Source organism: Gopherus evgoodei, chromosome 5 (assembly GCF_007399415.2).
Source record: "Gopherus evgoodei ecotype Sinaloan lineage chromosome 5, rGopEvg1_v1.p, whole genome shotgun sequence".
In the NCBI taxonomy this organism is placed as follows: Eukaryota; Metazoa; Chordata; order Testudines; family Testudinidae; genus Gopherus; species Gopherus evgoodei.
Window position 1 is genome coordinate 46,137,438 of NC_044326.1, and position 25,220 is coordinate 46,162,657.

Sequence of the window (25,220 nt, forward strand, 5' to 3'; positions counted from 1 at the left end):
TCAGGATCTCAAGCTGGGCACCCAGAAAATGAGGAACACACAGCTAGTAGCCATCTGTAACAAGTCTGGTTTAAGTGACATGCCCAGCATCACGTAGGAGCTCTGTGGTAGAGGCAGGGATAGAATCTAGTCCTCTATGGTAGCACACAACCTCCTTAACCATGAGCGCATCCTCTCTCTTCCTGCAATCCCCTGCCTCATTCACTATAACCCCACCAGGTTCTGCAACAAATGAGGCAAGGGATCTACAGACAAGCGGTTCCACTATGTCCTAGACTGGATCTCTGGACTGCAGTCTCCTGTTCTTCAACCATGTTAACAACACAGGTCCAACTCAGTATTGGCACCAGTAAGAGTTTCCCTTAGTGAGCCAGTAACACCACACATTTGCAGTGACACAGAACAAGCATCTTCAAAACCAAGCATTATATAGTCTTTTCTCAAAGGCACAAAGCATGTAGAGCAAACATGAAAACAATAAACAGCCTACATGCCCAGGTATTACTTATATCTTTGCTGCCCTTTTCTGAACTTTTTCCAGTTCCACTATAACCTTTTTGAGGTGGGGCAACCAGACCTGGACACAGTATTCAAGGTGTGGGTGTACCATGGATTTATACAGAGGCGTTATGACTTGTCTCATTTTCTATTCCTTTCCTAATAGTTCCTATTATTCTGTTAGCATTTTTGACCACTGCTGCTTATTATACTGACATTTTCAGAGAACTGTCCATGCTGGCTCCAAGATCTCTTTCTTGAGATGTAACAGCTAATACAGATCCCCCCATTATATATATGTGTGTAATTGGGATTATTTTTTTCAATGTGCAGTATTTTGAACTTGTCAATGTTGAATTTCATCTGCCATGTTGGTGCCCAGTCACTCCATTTTGTGACATCCCCCTGGTAACTCTCTGCAGTCAGCTTTGAACTTAACTATCTTCAATAATTTTGTGTATTCTGCAAATCTTGCCTCTTCATTGTTCACTCCTTTTCCTAGATCATTAATGAATATGTTGAACAGCATAGATTCCAGTACAGATCCTTGGGAACCCCACTGTTCACCTCTCTCAATTGTGAAAATGGATTATTTATTGCTACACTTTGTTTCCTATCTTTTAACCAGTTACTGATCCATGTTTGGGGCAGGACTATTTCACATTTGTAGTGTCAGACACAATGAGGTCATAATCCTGGCTGGGGCACCACTGTGATACAAATAACAATATTAACCAAATGGCCCATATAGATATTTTTCAAAAGCCACATCACAAACCTTATAAAGTGCAAGGTTTTTTTTAGATACAAACACAAGAACATTAGTATCCAAACATAACATAAATGTTTCTAATAGAACTTATTTGTTTGTGACTGTACTTTACTCAGCTTTTGAAAACCTTTCCTAAAGTAAGAATTTTACTTAAGAAAGGATCAATTTAAGAAAAAAAGAAAGAAAAGTGTTTGCTTGTTTCACTCATGAATGCAAAATTAAAACAAATATGGGCCTGGTAAGAAGAGAACGATTTCAGAAGATTCTGCTTATGGAAATATGTGAAAGGGCATCTGACCTGGAAGTACTTCTGACATGGATCACAGGGCTTCAGCAATGGATCAGGAAAAGGATTATAATTTGAAATCTGAAAAGAGGGATCATTTAAGAAATTAAAAACAAAGAAAAACACAAAAGAAACACAACACATTGTAAAAATTCCTAAAGAGCTGTTAAGTATAACAAATAAAATGTCACAACATAATGCCACTCAGTTTTCATAACTGTGGAAAGCTGTAGAGAGACAGGCTATTTTGTAAAACTAATTAGAACAAATACTTAAAAAAAACTCCACTAACAGCGTGTTTTTTATTCCCAGTGCATACTTCAGTAAGGAAGAAAGCAAAATATCAACAAGATTTCCCATTTTTAGAGCAACATACTGGAGTAAATATTTCATCATATTACAAAATACAAGTTTGCTCCTGCAGTCCTCACTCCTTCACTCAAGTGACACTTTTCCAGGAGAGCAGTCATACAGACTTTGATAGGACTAATACGCATGAGTGAGGAATACTCACTTGAGTAAGAATTAGCAGAACAGGACCCAGCATTTAACACTGGACAGTAGGGAGTGGCTTGAACAACAGGTCCAACACTAGTGAACAATTAAGCAGGCCAAGAATTTTTTTCTGGATGGCACTTCCTTGGTGGCAAGTTTTTCTTTAATACAGTGTTTTGTTGCAATAGCTTGCACGTGGGCGGGACTGGGGGGGTTAAAATAATTTTTGAATGGGGTAAATAAGTACATTGGAAACCTATGCATCTACAGCAGGGGTTCTCAAACGAGAGGTCGCAACCCCTCGGGGTCACAAGGTCATTACCTGGGGGGTCGCGAGCTGCCAGCCTCCACCTCAAACCTCGCTTGCCTCCAGCATTTATAATGGTATTAAATATACTAAAAAGTGTGTTTAATTTTTTAGGGGGGTCACACTCAGAGGCTTGCAATGTGAAAGGAGTTGCCAATAAAAAAAAAGTTTGTGATCCACTGATTTACAGGAACCTGTGATTAGGGTTGCAGGTATGCAGTATCTGAGGTTGCAAGTTCTAAAGTTAAATAGAGACAAAAAACACCACAAACATTTTCATAAAGCAGATTTTGTTTTCTGCAGAGATATCTAGTAAATATAATATAATATGACAAACTTATCAGGGTTTGAGCTTATCTCAGATGCTGTGTAAATTCAGTCATAAGCAAAAGCCTGAACAGCTTCATAGTAAAGGTAGAAGATACATTTTTATACAACAGTACTTAACTAAATGCTAAAAATAATTATCTAAATTTACTAATAATGTAAAATTAAATTAAAAACTTATTTCTCTACAAAAATAAATGTACTATAACATTTTAAGTTGCAAATTTCAATGCTAAAAAGTCAACACTTTCATGAAAAGGTTCTGACGCCCATCTTAATGTTATGTCTCTCCATACCACACTCACCCTTTACATACAGAACCTGCAATTCTGGTCTCCGTGACACTGGTGCAAATCCAGAGTAATTCCAGTGACATTCAGATTTATGCTGGTATAAGTAAGCTCAGAATCAGGCCAATATGCTGGAAGATTTCCTTTCTGCTATGTCAACCTTCACTGTGCCATTTTCAGCATACATATTACATGATTATCTAAGCATGACCCTTTTTATTTTATTTGTGGGGTCCATGCTGAGCTTTTCTCCTTGGGAGTGGAACCAGATCCTGAAAACACTGGCAAAGTTTGGGGAAACTGTGGCGCTGGTGTTGCTGCTACAGCCAATGTCACTTTTACTGGAGAAGAGAAAGACTGGCAGGAGTGACAAGGAAAGCTACTGTTAAAAATATATATATAACACATAGGTTGGGAAAAGAGTGTCTGTACATCTGGATATAGTGCTTAGATTATCCACAAATATAAAGTGAGTTTTAAAAAGTCATATGATACATAAGAGTACATAATCAGCAGTAACCTAAACTTAGGAGAACAGATTTAACAATACAGTTTAGATATTAGAATCCAAATACTAGGGTACTTCACTCATGAAAAGTTGTACAGAGATTTGGTTGTGGAAAGCAAAATATATCAATGAGTGGAGAGTGTCCCTCAGTAATTGAGAATTAGATTGGCTGTCCATTTAGAAAATACAACACTGAGACTAGAAGTGGCTGAACATGGAAGCTGGAAATAAGAGGCTGCTGATAGGGAAACAGTATCTCAGCAGAACCAGAAGGAAAGTTACTAACTGGAGAACTCGTAAGCAGGAAAGGAGGAGAGTTGCAAGTAGCTTATTTGAGTGCCTCTCCCTTACCAGGAGCCTACTTTGCAACAATCAAGATCATCTTCTACTTCCCACTCTGGCCTCTAGGGCCCCTCTCAACAACCCACTTCAACACCTAAACCAGCTTCCCTGCTGAGCACTGACCCATTTCCAGTTTCTCCTATTTTACCTAACACTGCCAAGCGTTCACTCCCATCACTAACTTCCTCAGTGAGCAGTTTCCTCCCAACTCCTGTCCAGCTTAGAAGACACCCCAGCCAGCCTCCTCTGCCATATAACTACATTTGCAAATTTAGAGCTAAACATATAACCAATCAACTGCAACTGCCTAGCAGCAATACTATCTGTGTTATTGTGATGTTCTTCTAAATCTTTTTAATGAAAATCCTTAATACTAATCTGTATTTATATAATGCTATTAAGTTAAAACAAACTTAAAATCCAACCATGGGTTTAAGCATTCAAGTAGAGCGAATCTTATCAGTTTTCTTGAGGTTTCCCACCCTACTTCCTTGCTAGCAAAAACGTAGAGACCAGAGAATACTCACAACCAGATTCTAACCATTTTACAGATAAAAGCAAATATTAGGTCTAACTCACAATCCCTTGCAATATTATTTTTATTGGAGTGATAGGAATTTTATATTAGATACAGATACAAACACATACACTTATACTTGACTGCTCATCTGAGGCACAGTCCTTAAAGACAGAGCGTCTTGCATTTTAGCTTAATATAATTGTATTGTCACCCTGTATCATAGGATTTTTCTTAAATCCAGTGATCACATACAAAAATAAATAGATGCTCCTTCCATTTACACAAAGTGTAAAATAACATATAGTAAGGAGCTGCCCTGAACTTAGCAGCAGTATGGATAAGATGATCTAGTGAGTCTTTTTTTCCATTTAATTTTCTTTTCTTTTTTTTTAATTAGATTTTTTCCTACGCAGAATGGAATAGTCCGGGAGACAAGAACCTGAATTAACATCATATGAAGACAGAGTGTGTGCCATATCTTGGCTCCCTGCAAACAAGACTAAGAAGACTTTCTGCCACCAGATCTGTATATTTCTAGAAACACCATTTGTCAAGTAAACATTTTCTGTCAAAACAGTTATCTTTTTGAATCCTATGGTTCAAATACAAGCACATACAAGGCTTAAGAATTTTTTTTTCTTCATGTCTGCATAGATACATAAATTCTGCAATAAAAAAATGCAATACACCTTATTTATTACCCCCTCTTCACTCCCCCTCAAACAACTCTCTTCAAACACACACATTTCTATATGGTAAAAATAATGTGTACTTCATTCTCTGTGTGCGTGTCCTGCATACAACTGAAAAACACATTTTAAAACCTTAATTTAATTCCTGCAATTGATTGACCAGGCAGCCAGCTGGAGTTGCTTTTACAAAGCTTGCCATTTTTCTCTCTCCAGCATTAACCAAAATTTAACTCGTATCCATTTTTGAAGTGCCATAAAAACCTGTTTCGGATTACCAAAACCAAAATAATCCCAACCAAAATGATAGAAAGCAAGACAGCCTTTGTTTTCTTAACTCTGTGTCACATGTTTCTATTAGGCAAACAAAGAAATAAACTGCCTCATAAAGCAGACAGGCTATCCAGATTCTTAATAAGATAATGGAAAGAAACAATGATAGATGCTCTGCTAAATTTGCCAGGCAAAACGATTTAATCTGAATCAGCCTGTATTAGTTCAGACTAGAATTTTTTCAGCTTCCACATAAATCTGACATAGGTCACTTGACAACACTTAGATCAGGAAGGAGAGCTATTCCGAGGATGGTTACTTACTGAACAGAGTGAATGAAACTGGCAGGATCTATTACCAATGCTCAGCTTTCCAAATGTTCTTAATGGCACCAAGTCAATATCAAGCCCTTTAAAAAGCCTTTTGATCAGGACATGCAGGTGAATAAAACACCATGTGTAAAGATGGTTTAGGCTCATACAACAGCTTTATTAACTAAACATAGTTAACGATTCCCTAACTATTGTGCAATAAATAAGATGAGCCCAAAGGAAGTGTTTGATTAAAGCCAAAAAAACAGCAAGCAGAAGGAACAGCTGTCCTTTGGGTAGAGCCACACCCATCCAGCCCAGCCACCGAATCCCATTTGCAGTATACAAAAGCGACTTTGCTCCTGAAAAACTCAGGAACAGTAGTGCATGTTCTTGAGCACCATCTACTGGCACATTAACTATTTTACATATATACAGACCTCTCTCTTTTATTGACCCATTTCATAACAACCAAAACCTTGAGGCCTAACAATAATGAATCACTGTTCACCAGTTTATTGTTAGCTACAGTTTACTTCCCATCAAGGTTATTCAGAAAGGGTTTTACACCAAAATTACCCAGCTTGAGCCAGATATTACTGAGGCAGTAGTGTGTTTGGAAAAGCAAACTACACTTGAAACAATGCTGCAGGAACAATATTTGTTTGTTGGTGGTCAGAGCAATCTCATGATTCAATCAGGATTCAACAGAAGAATGTGTTATCCTTTGAATGCAGTGTTGTTGTAGCCCTGTGCATACTGACAAGTTCATCTCAAAATCAGTTTACACGATCCTTTAAATATTTAACTGTTCTCTGTGTTTTGTATTTTAGGAAGAGAACACTCTTATTCTAATATATTTACTGATGGTCATCAATACATCCAGGCCCCAGAAAAAATATTAAATAAACAAATAAAGGCAAAATCACAAGATCAAAGTCATTAGCCTATATCTATTTTACATCAGACTTTATTCTGGCTTAAGGGAGGATTTGAGAAGTAAATAAAATAAATGGGACATAATCCATTAGTACACTGTATGAGGCTATCAGAGATGAAGAGAGACAAAGTGAAATAATAAACGAAAGCCAAAACATAAAGAATGGAGAGAAATCAAAATACAGCAGAACCTCATTAATTCATATGGACTGGGAATCCATTACAGATTAGTTTGCAATAAACAAAAATCATAGAATTTGAATACAGTTTAATCAAAACGTTTAAATCTAAGTACCTTAAGTTAGGTATCTAAATAAAATAGACCTGATTTTTAAGTGCTGAGCACCTGTAGTTCCCACTGACTAATTGTAGCTGTAGGTAGGTGATCAGCACCTCTGAAAATCAGGCTGCTTTTATTTAAGGTACTTAAACATGGATTTAACAGCCTAAATTCAGATATTTAGATTCATAAATTTGACGTTTGCTCAAATTTATTTAACAAGTGTAGCTTAGTTTTAATTACTTACATTTTATGATCTGCTAGTAAATACACTGTAGTATATTTTTAAAGTGTAATAGATCTTAGTAACAAAAGACATCATTATAGTGCTATCTACATACCTTTGTGACATGAGGCCATCTGATTTTTTGTGGGAGAACTGTTGGTTTTGCAGAGTAGCAAAATCCAGATTGGCAAGATTCTAGTGTATGTGGTACAGAAGTGAACCTTGCTTATCCTACCCAGCTAGATTATTTTATTTAATGTTTATTTAAATAATCTTTTATTTGTCTTAAATTAGTATAGTATTTCTAACCAATTCTAATATAATTTTCTCCTTTTCTCCCTGGCTCATAAAGGAGGCTTGGGCTAAAAATAGGAACCTGCTTAAAAATAGGAGGAGGATTCATATCCCTTCCTCGTGTCTTTAACATATAACGGTGATCAGTTATTACAGTGTTACTCTCTAAATCAGAGATTAACAAACAACAAAAGAAAAGGAAAATCATCTAGTCAAGAAGACTTGATAGATGATTAGTAACTATCTCCAAGGATTATCTGTCTCCCAGAGTTTATTATAGAAGCCACTACTCTTTACCAACAAAAAAAGGATGGTGCTTGGAAGACCGCTTTGAGTTTGGAAGACTGGGGCTCAATTCACTGCTCTGCCACAGACTTCCTATGTGACTTTGGGCAAGTCCCTTAATATACATTAAAGACGGAGACATACAATGGTAATTGGAGCCATATAAATACCTTAAATAGGAAGAGGTAACGACAGCAGTTTTAATTAACCAGTTGACATTTCTTGGAAATTGGAGCAGATTTCCAGATTCTGAGCTCCATTTCTCTGGGATTCTCTTATTCTCCCAAACCTCTGAGTTAAAAATAAAAGTTAATCCCCATCTCCATCAACATCTCCCTTCCTAATTTTCTGTTCTCTGTTACGGACTGCAGAGGATGCATGCTGGAAACAGCATGAAACTGGTTGGGTTCCCATTCTGTGGAGCAGTAGCAGCAGGAAGAAAATGCAGTCCATGTCAATGTCACTCACATACCTATGTCCTACCAACTGCATTCACCGTTTTCAGTAATTGAATAGGGTGTATGTCAGAACCGAGGATGCCTTTTCAACAGTGAAACTCAAGTTAGTCTCCACATTGCAAATCTGTAATTTGCTGTCCCATTAAAACTGAACTAAAATTAGACTCAAAAACCTTATAAGAAAAAAAAAACCCACCAAGAACTACATCCTAATGCGACTGTCTATAAAAGCACAATTTTCACCCTCTCTACAAAATCTTAATGGTACAAACAGAAAATATTCCGTGAGAATTATAAATAGCTAATTTATAAAGCAATTGTTATTGTTCTGTTTAAGTAAACTGAATACTAAAAAAATTATGAGTGCCAGACTAAGTCATATCATACACTAACTGCAGAAAGTTGATCGTTTAGGTCAGTACCTGAATACGTTAATTTTACTTGCAGCCTGTTTTGACACCTAGATCAAGATATTCTGTTTAATTTTGCTCTGTTATGTTGGGAAACCTTAATTCTTATTTAACTCAGGGCACTAAATAGGGTGACTAGATGTCCTGATTTTATAGAGACAGTCTCAATTTTGGGGTCTTTTTCTTATATAGGGTCCTATAACCCCCCATCCCCATTCCGATTTTTCACATCTGCTGTCTAGTCACCCTAGCATTAAACCACATACACAACTGAAACCAAGATGTCAAGCCTACCTTATGGACCGTATAAAATAAGCAATTCATAGGGAAGTTGAAGGAGAATATAACAGAAAGTAACTGAGCTTACTAGTGTATAGATGTTGCTAAAGTTTGGCTAAATTACACCAAACATGAAACCTGGCAATAAAAGACACGAGAAAAGCAGAAAATGGAGTAGGATTGTTACCCTGGACTCCAATAAAACCTCCTGGCCCTTATATACAAAGTTTTAAGTTATCAATATGTCAGGCTGTTTTCCTCTTGTAGTGCTATGTTTTCCATAAAGACATAAACGTATAAAACGTATCTAAACAATAAAGTGACTAAGGCCAACATAAAAGGGCAATGGAAAAGGTACAAAGTTGCACTTCATGAACAGTTAAACTCGTTGCTGTCAATTCATTTAATACTGTCAGCTTCATTTAAAGCAAGTTAAACCTCAAGTCTGCAATTCTTTACCTTAATTTAGGAAAACTGTTTCTTCTCTTCCAAAGAGGAGGTGTCACTGACTTGTGTTACAGCAATAAACATAGAAACTATATATACATCACATGCCTGATTTAAGAAATAATACCAGACAGGATTTCACATCACGGGTAACATTTTCAAAATAACATAAAAGAAGAATACCTAGCTCTTACATAGAACTTTTCACCAATAGATCTCAAAGTGTTTTACAAAGAAGGTCAGTATCATAGTTCACATTTTACAAATGAGGAAATTGAGGCACAGAGAGATTAAATGACTTGCCCAATGTCACCCAGCAGGCCAGTGGCAGAGCCAGGAATAGAACCCAGGTCACCTGAGCACCAGTCTAGTGCTCTAGCCACTTGGCCACATTACCACACTGGCGCTTTACAGCGCTGCAACTTTCGCGCTCAGGGGTGTGAAAAAAACACCCCCATGAGCACTGCAAGATATAGCGCTGTAAAGCCTCAGTGTAAACAGTGCCGCAGCGCTGGGAGCGCGGCTCCCAGTGCTGCAAGCTACACCTGTAGAGGATGTGGAGTAAGTGCAGCGTACCACACTCGCACTTCAAAGTTTCAAGTGTAGCCATACCCTAAGGCTGTGTCTATACTTAAACCACTACAGTGACCCAGCTGCAGCGCTGCAGCTGGGCCACTGTAGTTCTTCAGTGTACACTAGTGGTTTTCAAATTTTTTTCATTTGCAGACCCCTAAAAAATTTCAGATGGACGTGGGAAATCTTATACAAGTCTGCAGATCCCCAGGGCTCTGTGGACAGCAGGTTGAAAATCACTGGTGTAGACATTAGTATCCCAACAGGAGGGGTTCTCCCATTAATGTAGGTCAGCGGTTCTCAAACTGTGGGTTGGGACCCCAAAATGGATTGCAACCCCCTTTTAACGGAGTCACCAGTGCTGGTTTAGACTTGCTGGGGTCTGGGGCCAAAGCCTGAGGGCTTCAGCCCTAGGAGGTGGAGCTCAGGTTACAGGTCCCCTGCCTGAGGCTGAACCCCTTAGGCTTTGGCTTTGTCCCTGCCTTCCCTCCCCCACCCGGGCGGCGGGACTCGGGCTTTGGCTTTGGGCCCACAACCCAGGGCAGTGGGGCTTGGGCTGGCTCAGACTTCAGTCTCCCCTTCTGGGGTTGTGAAGTAATTTTTGTTGTCAGAAGGGGTCATGATGCAATGAAGTTTGAGAACCCCTGGCGTAGGTAATCCACCTCCCTGAGTGGCAGTAGCTAGGCCAACTGAAGAATTCTTCCATCAAACTAGCACTGCCTACACCAGGGGGTTAGGTCACTATAACTATGTCTTTCCAGAGTGTGGATTTTTCACACTCCGAGCAGTGGTGAAAGCAACTTACAGGACTTACCGGTACTGCCGCAGTCCTGAGTGGGGCGTGGCCTCAACAGGAAGAGGTGGGGCCTCTCAAGATTTAAAGGCCCTGGGGCACAGGCTGTGGTTGGGAGCCCCAGGGCCTTTAAATCACCCCGGGGCTCCCAGCTGCAGAGGTGGCTTGGAGCCCCCGGGGCTCAGGGGCAAATTAAAGGGCCCAGGGCTTCGGCTGCTGCGGCGCTCCAAGCCCTTTTAATCCCTGCTGCAGCTCCAGCAGCCGGGCTTGGGCGGGGATTTAAAGGGCTCAGGGCTTCCGCCGCTGTAGGAAGCCCTGAACCCTTTAAATCCCCGCCACCTAAGCCAGTGCGATCCGGTACGCCGGACTGGACCAGTTTACTTTCACCTCTGCCCCGAGAGACATAGCTATATCGATGCAAGTTCCCCATGTAGACCAGCCCTTATATTCCTAAGTCGCCTAGGCACTTTTGAAAATTTTACCCTGAGGCTGTTTGGATTGTCTGGAGCAGAGGCATTTGTCTGTATCTCTACATTTTCTTTTCTCCATCTGAGCAAACTGATATTTGCAACTTTCCGGAAACAAATTGTAAAATGCCTCCAACAGGTATGAATTATGCAAAAATGTTAAGGCCCCGTTTGCATTTAGGCCTCTTTATGCTTCTCCGGAAGCATAAAGGAGCTTCAAAGTGGGCATCAATTACATTTTGTCAGATCAGTATAAAAGATCTTTGGTGAAAGTGAGAATCATGCCTTTAGAATAAATATTTTCCCATAGAATCATCAGAAAAATAAACGAGTCATTATGCTGCTTGTAACAGGAGAAAGAGATAGAAAATATCTTTAGGTTTGCCTGCATAGGAAATTTTACCTGTGCATAATTGTATCACCAGAACTATATGAATACAGCTCCCATGAGTACACTCTTATTCTGGAATAAAAATGCCATTTTTTCTATTTAGATTATGTTGCTTTGGATGTGGTATGAAAATGAAAAAAGCCACTTATTCCAGGATAAGAGTTTCCACACAGGAAGTTATACCAGTACAATTATACGAGTAAAATTCTGCCAGTAAATTTCCCCATGTAGACCAAGCCCTAACTGGCCTAGGGAGAGTGGTCAGCAAACTTCTAGGTTGTTCTGTCAAGTCTCAATTTTCATTGAAAATAAAAGGCTCTAGCTGTTATGGTTGTGAAGAAAACTTTCACAATGTAACCGCTAAGGACTTGTCTACACTTAAAATGGGCTGCGTTGCTATAGCGCTTCAATGAAGACACTACTTATGCCAATAGGAGGGGTTCTCCCATCGGCGTAGGTAACCCACTTCACTGAGAGGTAGTAGCTAGGTTGACGGGAGAATTCTCCTATAGACCTAGCTCTGTCTACACTGGTGGTTAGGTCGGTTTAACTGTATCACTCAGAGCGATGGATTTTTCACACCCTGAGCAACATCGTTATACCAGCCTAATTTCTAACCAAAACTCTGGTCTATACTAAAAACTTATGTCAGTATAACTACATCATTCAGAGGAAAATCGACATTCCTAAGCGACCTAGTAATACCAACCTAACCCCCGGTGTAGACATTGCTGTATCAATGGGAGGGCTTCTCACGTCGACCTACCTACCATCTCTCAGGGAGGTTGAATACCTATGCTGATGGTAGAAGTTCACACGTCAGCGCAGGAAGCGTCTTCACTAAGCACTACAGCAGCACATCTGCACTGGGGCAGCCCTGTCAGTGCAGACAAGCCCTAAGTGTTCAGAGCCTGAAACATTGGATAGTGTATGGGAAGGGCAATGCACTGAAGACGTGGATTTACCATAGCTGATGCTTGGAGGTGAAACCAGTTCTTGTGAGGTAAGAGTTGGGAAGACAAACAGCAGCAACCCATAAAGAACAGAACAAGGAGACGGAGCATGGGGGCATACAGAAGCACAAGAGGATGTGGGGCAAATAGCAGCATATGCAGGGATTTCCCTACACCTCCCCTAACTCCCTCATTGCCCCCTCCAGTGGTCAAACCAACCAAGACGAAGAACATACCAAGAACATACCAACATACCATCTCAAGGTTCAAGTGGTGTATCTACATCCAAACAGCCTGCAGCACAAATACAGCTATCTATCGAAGAAACAGTGTCTCTATATCCTAAAGGCAATTCCCAATGTTTGTCAGTCAAATGTTTCCCATTCATTGAAGTTACAAAAGATAGCTACCGGCACCTTTTGCAAAAAAGCTTACGAAGAAGGAAAGCTTCCCACTACTACAACTGGTAAAATGGAGAGCTTGGTTTGCCAGAGCAATCAGCAAAGCCAATACTATGTGAAAATGCAGCAAAACAAAAAGCCTCTTGACTACATCAGCATGCAGAAAGCCTTGCAAGCCAGTCACTGTCAAAACCAAGCTGTTAGGAATGCTATGTTTGTTCGCATAAACCATGTTGTGTCTCCAGCATTTCTGTGTCAATATCTGAGTTATGTCTAAAGTAGAGCTGGACACAATGTTTTTCCATCAAAAAAGCATTTTGGGGTCCAAAATTATTCTGAATAGTTTCAATTTGCAATTTTTTTTTTGAAAGAGAGTTGAACTGTTTCATTTCAAATTTTAAATTTTAAAATGTTTATTTTGACTTTATTTGAAATGGCAGTTCAATTTCAAATTTGGCCAAATAAAAAAACAAACTAGCAAATCATCTGAGAAACATCCAAAACAGATGAATCAAAAGGAAAAACTCAATTTTTCTTGTGTACGTGTGTTTTTTTTTTCCAAGTTGATTGAAAATGTTTTTGTTGATTCAAAATTAACTGAAAAAATAAAACAGAAAACCATAATATGGAATTGACGCAAAATGTTTGTCTATTCAAAATGTTTTTTAGATTGGATGAAATTTGCTTTGAATCAAAACAGATTCCTCCGACCCCTAATTTAGCTCTCAAATTTAAAAAAAGGAAATTCACTCAGCTCTGCTTATTACCTTGATAGCTAAGCTCCAGAAAGTCTCACACACAAGTTTTTGGCATAACTGGAAACAGACGATAGATCTCCTGGTTCGCAATCCTGTGCTTTCACAACAGGACTATCCTTCCCCAAAAGGTGTGGATGAAGGAAAGGGAAAACTGGGACCCACACAGAGATGTGTACATCAGGACCTGCAGGGTTTGTCATTGTCTTCTTTAAAATCTTGGACAGAACCAACAATTTTTTTTAAAAAAGGAAGGGCATAGCTGCTGTGATGTCTAGCTAGAAAGACTCTTCTGAAATTTTAGCTCTGATAATGTTTGCAAAATGTCAAAGTAATCATTTTTCATCAAACACTGTTTCCTAAAAAAAGAGATTCTGACTGCCTCCTAAACCACTAACAAGCTTGAAAAATGGTCAAACATTGACCTAAGAGAAAACAAAGGATTCAGCAACAAGAAAAACAGTACCATCCTATAAAAGTGATCTGTCAGGTCTGCGTTACACAAACATCACTTTTCATATCTTAAGGCATTAGAGAATCACCTTTGAAAGTACTGTGTTTTCAACAGCAGCCTTGCAGGGCTGCCAGCAATTTGTCTTTGCTTGTGGACAGTTCAGTTCAGGCATTGGGAAGAGTGCCTAGGGTCTCTAGAGTGAAGGAGTTGGGGATTTCTGCTTGAGGTGAGAGATTGGCGATCTACTCAGACCAACTCCTATGGCCCAGAGAAGAGCTGCACAGGAGGTTTGTCATACTGCTGCTCCCCTCTAGCCCTGCTTTTAGAGTCAGCTGGAGACTGGGGAACATGGAAGGAAGGGAGTGCTGTTCAAGAGGAGCATGAGGGAAACTGTGCTTTAACCTTCTCTCTTGTGAGAGTGCAAGCACAACTCCTCTTTCATTATCATGACCCAATTAAGAAAGCCCACTCCACCCACATCATGATTCCCCAAATTCGTCCCCTGCCACCCATCACCCTTCTGCTCAGTTCCATTCCTTCTTGCCAACCCCATATCCCAGCTCAACCCCATGGCCACCACTTGGTGGTTCAACTCCCTTCCCCAACCACATCTGTACTCACTCCCTCAAACCCCACATATCCGTGATAACCCCTAACTTCTCACAACCCCTGCACCCTCACAGTCCCAGTTTCCCCAAAACTTCACTCATAACCCTGATCCCCTCACCCATACCACTGTGCCCAGGCTAACTCCCCTCTCGTGTCACCTAGCCTACCACGCAGTCCACAATGCCCTCCACCATGCCTCCTCAGAGCCCCACTGTGAAGGATCAGTATGTGTTTGTATGTCTATATCAGTCTGCAACAACATTCTGGTACTTCAATGTTATTTTTGACTGGAAACTGTGCTGTAGCTTCCATCTTGAGCTGGGACACTCAAGAGGTGTTAGGAGAAATCCTTACCCCTAGCAAAGGGGCTCACAATGGGAAAGCCATCAAAATCCCTCAACCTCGATGATTCTCCATTCAAATGGGTCCATCCAGAACAATGGGCCAGCTGCAGTCCATGGGAACTAGTTTGCCCAGTTTAGACCTAGGGGAGGAGAGGAGGAGGGCTGGAGTTAAGCAACTGATCACCTGACTGAAAGGATTTTTGAAGCTGCTTGGGGGAGTGACCTGATAAAAGGGGATCAGAACTTTACTTAAGGGCCAGTTCTTCTTGAGTCTGGGCTGTCTCACTAGCCAGCCATCGGCTAACAGGAGGGCTGAACAGGAAGAGTAGAGTGTAAAAAGGTTCTAGAATCCTGAAGGACAATAACCCAAACTCAAAAGGCTCTCAGACTGATGAGGATACTGCAGGAGGGAATTTTACGTACTGGTGTTTATTTTTTCTAGATCTGTAACTCTTGTGCTTTGCCTATAAGTAACATGTGTATGTTTTAGCAATTCCTTTGCAAAGTCTGTGCTCTCTTGTTTAAACAGCCACAAGGTCCTTGAAAGGTTAAACAGTAAACTAGAGCAACCGTGAGTGTGGAGCTCTGGGAATGAAATTCTTGAAGTACTATGGAGATGAGGATTAGCAGTGGCCTTAGGCCTATGGCAGCTGGACTATGGGTTCTACATCCCAAGAAAGGATACTAGACAGGGGGTCTGTACCCCAGGAGTGTGCCTTAAAAGCAAGACTTAGCAGCTGGGTCTGGATACTGCTCAGGCTCAGAAGGCTTAAAAGACCCTGGGATCCAAAGGCTTGCTCAATACAGCAGTCTGGTGCCCAGCCACAATGGGGAGCTCAGCCAGGGCTGTAACACGCCTTCCCACCCCCCACTCCCAAGTTCAGGTATCATCTCTGTATTACCTTCAAAACTAGATACTATTTTTCTGAAGAGTTTGTGTCATCTCTAATAGACTATTTTAACAGATATGTTTACAAGGACCGGACAGCTACCCTTCCTGAAAAAATAAGTGTAACTCATCTCTGGCTTGGATTTAAACTCTAGAAGCCTGGGGCCAAAATAAACTAAGTCAATCTCCAAAACTAGAGTCTCAGGCAATAGCAGGAGTAATAGGAGATGCAATGGTTAAAGTACCACCCGAATGACTAGTGAACTATTTCACCCCAAAGTTTCAAAGAGAAACTATTATAAACTAAATATTCTGTAAAGGCTCTGTACAGTAAAAAAAAAGTTATATTGTTCTACCTCGGTGGCCTGAGGAATCAACAGATATACATGGGGACTGACAGCAGTCATCTGAAGTTAGGACTGTCACACAGGAGATATCACACTACCTCTGGGAAGATCATTTCATGTACAATGTAATATAGCAAGCCTGCAGGCTGAGAGATTAGCATTACCCAAGTTGTTAGAGCTACTTATCAGTCTTCCAATCAAATGAAAGGTGCCGGTGAGAAACTTTAAAGAGTCCTTAAACTTTTTACTGAAAAGACTCAGTAGTCAGAGAAAAATTAATGGAGGTCAGCTAAGATAAGCTAGATGGCCATGAACTGCTTGTCAGCAGAGAAGACACAGAAGGAATAAGCAAATATTTAACTCAAACAGAAAAAAAATGATTTAATAAGACACAAAAAGCTTCATCTAAACTGGAAGACTTTAGCAATAGTACATAGCTTTGAAATGAGCTGAATTTTTTCAGGTTATGCTCGGGCAGCTTATTAATTTGAGGGTTTCTAGCACTTCAACTATGTCTGTGGCCCTGAACAGTGAATAAAAGAAAGTTGGAGACCTGGTGCAGTAAGCCAAAGTTGAACAAGTCAGCCAGTACATCATTTTTAAAGGTCCAGAAATTACCTTTGTAGTTTGAACAAATCGACAGAGGTAACGCGGGTTATATAATTTGAGTACATAAATATCAGAAATATGGCATCGATAAGAATGCTTCAGTGCCCATTCTAAAGACTAATTTGGAATTTACAAACTTTCCAGCTAATGGTTTCAAAATAATGGGAGACAACTTAGCACCTTTCAAAAGTGCAATAAAAATATGACAGATAACGAGACCAATCACATACATACATGAGCTGCTTGGACGATAGTGAGCCCCTGGGTATCGCCTGCCCATAGTGCCAGTCAGCACATTACCAGATGCTCTCAGCAGTTTTCAAAGTACAAGATCGAAATATTGAACTGTGGGGGAAGAGAAAAACAAAACAAAACAAAAGTGAAGATTTAGTACAATGACTTTATCTTTTTCATTAAAATGCTAATGATCCCCACAAATTTAGGGTAACTATGTTTATAAATTATGTATAGTCATGTTGTCAGCAGAAATGATAGATGGCAAATTTATCATTAGTGCTCAGTCTCCAGTAATAAGCATACATAAATTTTAAGGCAAACATCAATCTCACACGGCACCTTTTCACTGTAGCTTATTTTGGTTGATGTCACAGACAGTGTAACCTAAGTTTCACAGAGTTTTGCGCACTTATTTAAAACTAGCGGTGCGGTTATGGTTAGTGACAATGATATCTTTATTTTGATAGAGCAATTTCTGAATTAAAAAAACTTTACATTTAATTTCAAATTAGTTGAATATTTCCCTAAAATCATGGAGTCTGTACTGGAATACCGCAGTTCTCTAAAAGATCAGAAAGAAGTTAGTCAAGTAGGAGAAGCAAAGCACAGATAAATGTGCATTTTGGAGAAGAGAAATCTTGTCTCCAATACTGCTGAGTCAAATGTTCCTGAAACTGACAAGTATTAATGTAAAACCTTTCAGTCTACAAATATCAGGGGTTCTGGAACAATTTGTATAGTGGAGGTGCTGAGAGCCATTGAACCAAACTGTAAACCCTCTATATAATGGAAACCACTTCAAGACAGGAAGTTCGGCGCCACCCCCAGTTCTAGCACCTATGACAAATAAACCTCTCATAATAAATAAGAAGCCCCATTGCTTTGTTCCTTAGCTCAAGATTTCCAACTCCTCTTCCATCTGCAGATTCTCCTCAGCCTATCTGCATATTCATCTCCCAAGGTATATGTCAATAATCACCTTCTCACAACTGTATAATTTAAAATAATAAAAAAACCCACCTCTTTTTTCCCCCTAAACTGGGGAACAGAATCCTGTTTTTTTCACCTCTAATATGTCAGGAAACCTTTTGCTGCTTCAGGCTGAAGCTACATGCACTTACTGATTCCCAAAGGATACCCTGAGAGGCAGCTTTACTTAGCATACAGGGCACAGGATTAGGGTTGGGGAGCCACTTTCACAAATCTCCATGCATCTCAGCTCCCTGAAGAAACTTAATATCAATTACTTCCTGAATTAGATGAGCTCCCTTGCTGGAGGTGCCTGTCATGTGAACAGGTGATCAACAGACAGTGGCCCCCTTCTCAAAACACAGCTTCAAAAGGCTAGGTTCCTGCATAACTGGAATGGAGGGCAGGAGTTTGCATTCACCTCCCCCTAGATATTTCTCTGGAAATTCCCTTCACAGGTATTGTCCCAAAACACAGTTCTTGTCTGCCACATAGTTCTGTACAGTCCTTTGATCATCCAGGCCCACAATAATACATTCACTTTGTATTTAATACCATGAGACTCAAAGATACTTACATTTAATTCAATAAGGTTTTTCAAGGATATTGCAGGAAATTGCTATATCTGACACAGTGCCCAGGTCTTGTCAGGAAAATCAGGGCAGGTGAGCCTTATATAATTCATCAGTCACCCAAAATGACCCCTGTGGCAGTCCAGCCCCTTCATATTATCTCTGAAATAAAGCCACCTTCGAGGCTGGGTATCTAGCAACCCCAAAAAACACTCACAAAGATTCATAGTCACTTGCTAAATGGATGCACATTGAGAAAGGCTATTGAATAAAGTTGCACCCATTTACACCAATAGAGAATTTGGACTGTAAACAGAAAAAGACAGCAGAAAGCAGTAAAAAAAAGTTTGGTCTGGGATGGTGTGTAGGATCACCAACTTTCTAATTGCAGAAAACCGAACATCCTTGCCCTACTCCCTGTCCCTGACATGCCCTTTCTCTGAGGCCCTGCCGCCCACTCACTCCATCCCTCTTCCCTATGTCGCTCACTCTTCCCCACCCCGGTTAACGCGTTCATTTTCATTGGGCTGGGGTAGGGGGTTGGGATGCAGGAGGGAGTGCAGGCTCCAGCTGGGCCAGGGTTGAGTAGTTTGGGGTGCAGGAGGGAGCTCCAGGCTGGGGGGGTGGAGCCGAGTTTGCCGCAGGACGGGGCTCAGGTCTTGGATAGGGGGTTGGGGCACAAGAGGGACTTCAGGGTGTGGACTCCGGGTGGCGCTGACCTAAGACAGCTCGGGAAGCAGCAACATGTCTCTCCAGCTCCTAGGCAGAGGGTCGGCCAGGTGGCTCCACAGGCCCTGTTCCTGGCCAATGGGAGCTGCGGAGCCAGCGCTTGGGGCAGTGCCTGCAGGAGGGGGCAGCATGCAGAACCTCCCTGGTTGCCCCTCTGCCTAGGAGCCAGACATGCCAGCCACTTCCCAGGAGTCACACAGAACCAGGTAGGAAGTTTGCCAGCCCTATGCCAACTGGAGTTTTAGAAACCTGGCAACCCTATATACACAACGTCAGTAAAGAGCAAACCTTACTCTATTATTTTTATATAAATCTACGCACAAAGAAAATGACTTATAACTATTCCTCAGCATGTTCTGCACTGTAATATAGTTTCCTCAACAAAAACCTCTTTCCATGTGCTTTAAAGACTTCTATGGCTTCACTGAACCAGCCGATTAATCCAAAAACTGATTAGCAATACAAGTCTTGAATTTCCCCACATCTGTTGACTTAATAAATATGTTAGAAATAAAATCTCAGAGAGAAAGAGTTAAGAACTGCAAAGACGTCACACAGCAGCCAATTATATCAACTGTCAGAAGCAGCATAAGAGGGATGACAAAAGCAATCCTTTAATGGATGCCACCAGCAATGGTGCATTAAAACATGTGGTTTGAGGCCTTTTATAATTTAATTGATGGTTTTGACACAAGAGTTTGTGAATGGAAGAAACAGAATTCTTCTTCCTTCCCTAATCCATTAATAATTCTTTCCCCTTCCTCATATGCTCAGTGTGCTGGTCTTGGGTACGCCTACTCATCAAATGCCCACAGGTGATTATAACAAGAGATGGTAATAGTCAATAGCTTTGCAGGGATTTTTCTTTTTACTTTATACTTAATAAAGTTATCTGGATACAGATGATTCTCTCCCTACCCTCACCGATATTATTTACAATTCCTTTCAAAGCCTTTAAAGAGATACTTGCAGGGGCTTTGCATAATGGATTGAGAAGTGCAGTGTTTCTGTAGCTTTTATAAACAGATCCTTGTCCTCTTCCGGAAAGCTATCACTTTTTAAACAATGCAACCTACTAAATCATAATAAACATCCCTAAGCATCTTACAGCAGCAATACACTAGAGGTACTATTTTCTTTCCTTCCCCGGTGGCTGAAGCAGCATCATAGAGGCCCTCTGTACCCTGCTGTAATAACAGCTTTAAAAACATGCTTAAACTGTAGCACAGTTGAGCTAAACCAGAATGTGGTTTTCCTAACACTGTGGCCCCAAATGGGTCTAAACGATACTTAATTGGACTACTAATTGGAAAACTAGAGATCATAGCTGTGAACAAATATATACAGTGAACTCAATGGCAACAACGTGTATTAAGACAGGACATGTATAGAGGATTCATTTGACTATACTCTGAGATTTCCCCAATTTTTATCTTAAAATGAAAACCGCACTGACTTGCTGCAGTACCTCACAGAGCTAAATATATGTATGCTAAATAATAATGTATTAAAGAATGTGTTGTCAAAATACACGTTGCTTTTCCATATCTCCATTCAATAACTGGGATTTCTACACTTGGAGTTACCATCTTAATGATACGGCACTGTGCTTTCCAGACTAGGATAAATGGTCTTTTATATATTAACTACCAGGTTTTAAAACTTCAGTATAAACAGGGGAAGTTAATTTTTAACATGTTAGCTGGTCAAGGAGACCACTAGAGGGGATCCTAGGATTTACCTCAACCAGTGTAGCTTGAAAAACAATTTGCCCTGTCTACATCAGGGTGCTAAAACATGTTAATTAAAACATGATTGCTAACATGTTTAAAAAATAAAACACCTATCCTAGTCTACACACCCACCAGGCTGATCAAGGCAGATTTGGACTGAAAACCTCCAATTGTCAAAACGAGCCCAAGTAGTTGTGTATGTACTGTTTTGCATGTACACAACTTAGGTGCACACATGTGTCTGAGGTAGACACAAGAGCCCCAAGAAGCACACAAACTCTGAGGGACCTGCAAATCAAAGTCAGGCATTCACAATGTTATCAGTTCTAGAGCAGCAGTCTCCTGTTTTTTTATGGATTCTTGTTTACTACGCTTCAAACTATTATAAAAAGCCTTTGTAATGTCTTATACTTCTCTATAAACAGGTAGAATTGTTAAAGTATCCTTCATTACAGCTCTTCTTTAACGAGTGTGTTGCGTTTGTTCCGGATGCCTAAAGAATTATTTTCTCACCTTTCGTAATGACCTTATGTCAGCTCTCTGGAAGGTGAGTGTTTATTTTCAAGGATTGATGTTGATAGTAGTCACGCAACATAATCAAGTACATCAGACAATCAAAATGTACATAATGCATATCATTTTATGCTGGCTATGGAGGTGAGCGCCTGAAGGCAGCATGCACTTTCCCTGCATGCCAGTGTGTTACTAACAGCCTCAGTGACCAAGCAATCCACCACAAATCATCACAGATAATGAGGATATAAATCAACTTGACAGGAATTCTTCCCTCTCAGACACATTTAAGTTGGTGCTATCATTACTACTTCAAATCCTGTCCTCTTCATAAGCAGATTCCTTTACATGCTCCCCGTTTATTGTTGCAGCTTTCTTATTTCTTCATTCCTCATTACATTTTTCACAGTGCAAGAGAATTTCATTCCACTTCCACTGGCCTCACAACATTTAATGTGCTTGAGAAAAACTTTTCCAGGCTTTTCTTTCCACGGTTAATTTGTGGGCCAAATACCAGCATCTTAGGGCCAGATTTACCATTGGTGTAAGCACTAGCAAATCCAGTGACATTGATGGAGCGTGCCAACAGTTAAGTTGATCTTTCATAGCTACCGCAGACATTGACATTATTTTATGTCGTATGAATATAATAATCAGAGTACTGTGCTGTCATAGGTTTTTTCCCCACTTTGAACTTTAGCGTCCAGAAAGTGGGGACCTGCATGATCACTTTAAGCTTAATTACTAGCTTAAATTTGGTACGCTGCCACCAGCCAAAAATATAGTGTTTGGCACAGTTCCTGTTCCCCCAAAACCTTCCCTGGGGAACCCAAGACCCAAACCCCTTGGGTCTTAAAACAAGGAGAAATAAACCATTCCCCCTTCTTCCCCCCACCCCGACTGTCCCCTCCCTGGGTTGCCTTGGGAAGCTACACAGATCCAAACTCCTTGGATCTTAAAACAAAGAGGAATTAACCATTCCCTTCCTTTTCCCCCCACCAATCCCTGGTGAGTTTAGACTCAATCCCTTGGATTCCAAAACAAGGAGAAATCAATCAGGTTCTTAAAAAGAAAGTTTTTTATTAAAGAAAGAAAAGGTAAAAATTATCTCTGTAAAATCAGGATGGAAATTGCTTACAGGGTACTCAGATTTATATAGCCTAGAGGGACTCCCCCAACCCTTAGCCTGAGATTCAAAGTTACAGCAAACAGAGGTAAAAATCCTTCCAGCAAAAGACACATTCACAAGTTAAGAAAACAAACATAAGACTAATCCGCCTTGCCTGGCTACACTTACAATTTTGAAACACGAAAGACTGATTCAGAAAGATTGGGAACACCTGGGTGTATGTCTGGTCCCTCTTAGCCCCAAGAGCGAACAACGAACAAAACAAACAGCACAAACGAAAACTTCCCTCCATCAAGATTTGAAAGTATCTTGTCCCCCCATTGGTCCTCTGGTCAGATGTCAGCCAAGTTCACTGAGCTTCTTAACCCTTTACAGGTAAGAGAGACATTAACCCTTAACCATCTGTTTATGACATGTGCCTAGAAGCCAATTTTGCTCTCTGTTTAGTAATGCATCTCATAAGACTTTCAGATTGTTAGTGCCTGTGTTAGTGCTGCAGCTTTAAGCAGCTTTTGCCCTGGCCTCCATGTTCAGGAAACGAGTCTGCATGTACTTTCAAGCGAAAAACATTTCCGAGAGTTACCGTTGGGGCTAGGCAAATTTTGTGGTCAGCCATTTCCAGGAAACCCCCCCCCCCCGAGGGTGGTAACGAGGCACCTGTAAATCTCCTAATTAGGAGAAACCTGGCCAAAAAATTGAACACGTCATTACCCTTATAAATTGCCCACCATGTAAGCAGTGGACAGGGAAAAAATGAAAAAAGCTGGACCTTGTAACTGAGCCTGATCAACTCGAGGTCTCCCTCGGCCGCGTGTTTTAAGAAGCCTACCCGATTGCCGGTGACGATGAAACTTTTGTGGTTTGTGTGTGTGAGTATGCCTAGGTGCTGATTTTGCTATTTTTGTTAGCTAACTGAATCTGTGATTGTGTTGTAAGCCGGAGTCTCACGGCAAGCTTTAGTTGTCTTATTGCATTTTGCTTTTATTTAGACGAGTAATTGCATTTATGCTTAATAATAGCACCAACAGCACCCTTACTAACCCTTGGAAGGACCTGAATAACTACTGGGACCTAGAGAGGTACCAGGGTCAGCTTCTGTTTGTAATTGCAGTATTTTTATTATTTGTTCTGGTATTATATTGTAAGCCCAAGTTGTAACTAGTATTGAGTTGTTCCTTATCCTCACCTGTGACCCATTTAATAAACCCTCAATTTTAACCCCACGACTGATTGTTTGCGTTATCCCCATTGCTACCTTCGGGGCACTTGTCACCCCTCCCGAGGACATCCAGTGATCGAGCCTCCGCCCTATCCCAACGCTCATTACCCGGTAGATAACGGGCACCTTGTGACCATATTGGTGGAGCGAGGGGCGAGAGTAATCAGTAATCAACACAGATAACACAGTGAATGAAGCATAAGAGCTTTGAAGCCTTTAAATCATAATTTGAGGACTTTAGTAACTGAGTTAGAGGTTAGGGATCTATTTCCGGAGTGGGTGGGAGAGGTTCTGTGGCCTATAATGTGCAGGAGGTCAGACTAGATGATCATGATGGTCCCTTCTGACCTTAAACTCTAATAGTCATTAAGAACCTAGGTACATAGGATGACAGCAGCAAGGAGCAGTTCAATAACAGGCTGAGCAAGTGCAGAATGACTGTTGAGTGTGATTTTGGCCATTTAAAATCCCACTGACTATGCCTCTATAGGAAGCTGGACCTGGCCGATGACAATATTCCTATGCTTACAGCCACATGCTGTATGCTCCATAACATTTGTGAAGGGAAGGGTGAAAGCTTCACTCAGGGCTGGACAGCAGAGGCTCAGCATCTGGAGGCTGAGTTTGAACAGCCAGAGACCAGGGCTATTAGAGGGGCACAGTGCAGGGCCATAAGGATCAAAGGATGCCTTGAGGCAGAAATTCGAAGCTGAAAGCCACTAACATTTGTTTCTTTCCTTGCGAGTGCAGTGCTTGTAATGCTAGGAGGTGACTGGTGCAGACGATCCAATATGTGGGTTTAACATAATTGTATGTTGCTTTGCAGGGCTCTTTTTGTTTTCAATTAATAGAATAAAGATTGCTTTCAAACTAACACAATTATTTTATTAAAGAATAACAACCAGAGGATAGAGTGAAACAAAAAAAACCCATCAGCAGTGAGGAGGATGGGAGAAGGGAAGGTCCCAGGAGGAGGGGTCCCAGGACAGCTAAAGATGTGTGTATATCCAGGGATCATATCCAACCTTCTCCTTTGGAGTACAATGCATCGGGAACCGTACTTCATCAGGATAAACTGCAGAGGATGGGTGTTTAGTGCAGTGGGTAGTGGACATCTGCAGTGCTGGACTGCGATGGGGGAGGAGTGGAATGCCGCAGGTATAGACTGGAGCCAGGAGGTTGGTAAGAGTATGTTGATAGTGTCTGGGAGCAGCATGGGGAAGAGTTTTGCGACAGCGGCTGTAGGGGATGGCAGGTATGGAAATGCTGGGTTTGAAGAACTAGTATCGCCTGGAATG

General features: G+C 40.8%; 1 protein-coding gene across 11 annotated transcripts in view; it reads right to left on the reverse strand.

The window, feature by feature from the left end:
* The window catches only part of APBB2 (amyloid beta precursor protein binding family B member 2), a 315,643-nt gene that overhangs the window by 186,783 nt on the left and 103,640 nt on the right, over window positions 1-25,220 (reverse strand). For 8 of the 11 annotated variants that reach the window (XM_030563659.1, XM_030563654.1, XM_030563652.1 and 5 more), the window contains exon 2: window positions 17,056-17,166. In XM_030563659.1, the coding sequence (XP_030419519.1) occupies window positions 17,056-17,101 (46 nt within the window). In that variant the 5' untranslated portion in view covers window positions 17,102-17,166. Of the gene's footprint in view, window positions 1-1,568; window positions 1,638-17,051; window positions 17,167-25,220 lie in introns of those variants that run through there. The other 3 variants (XM_030563655.1, XM_030563661.1, XM_030563660.1) reach the window with 3 other exon arrangements.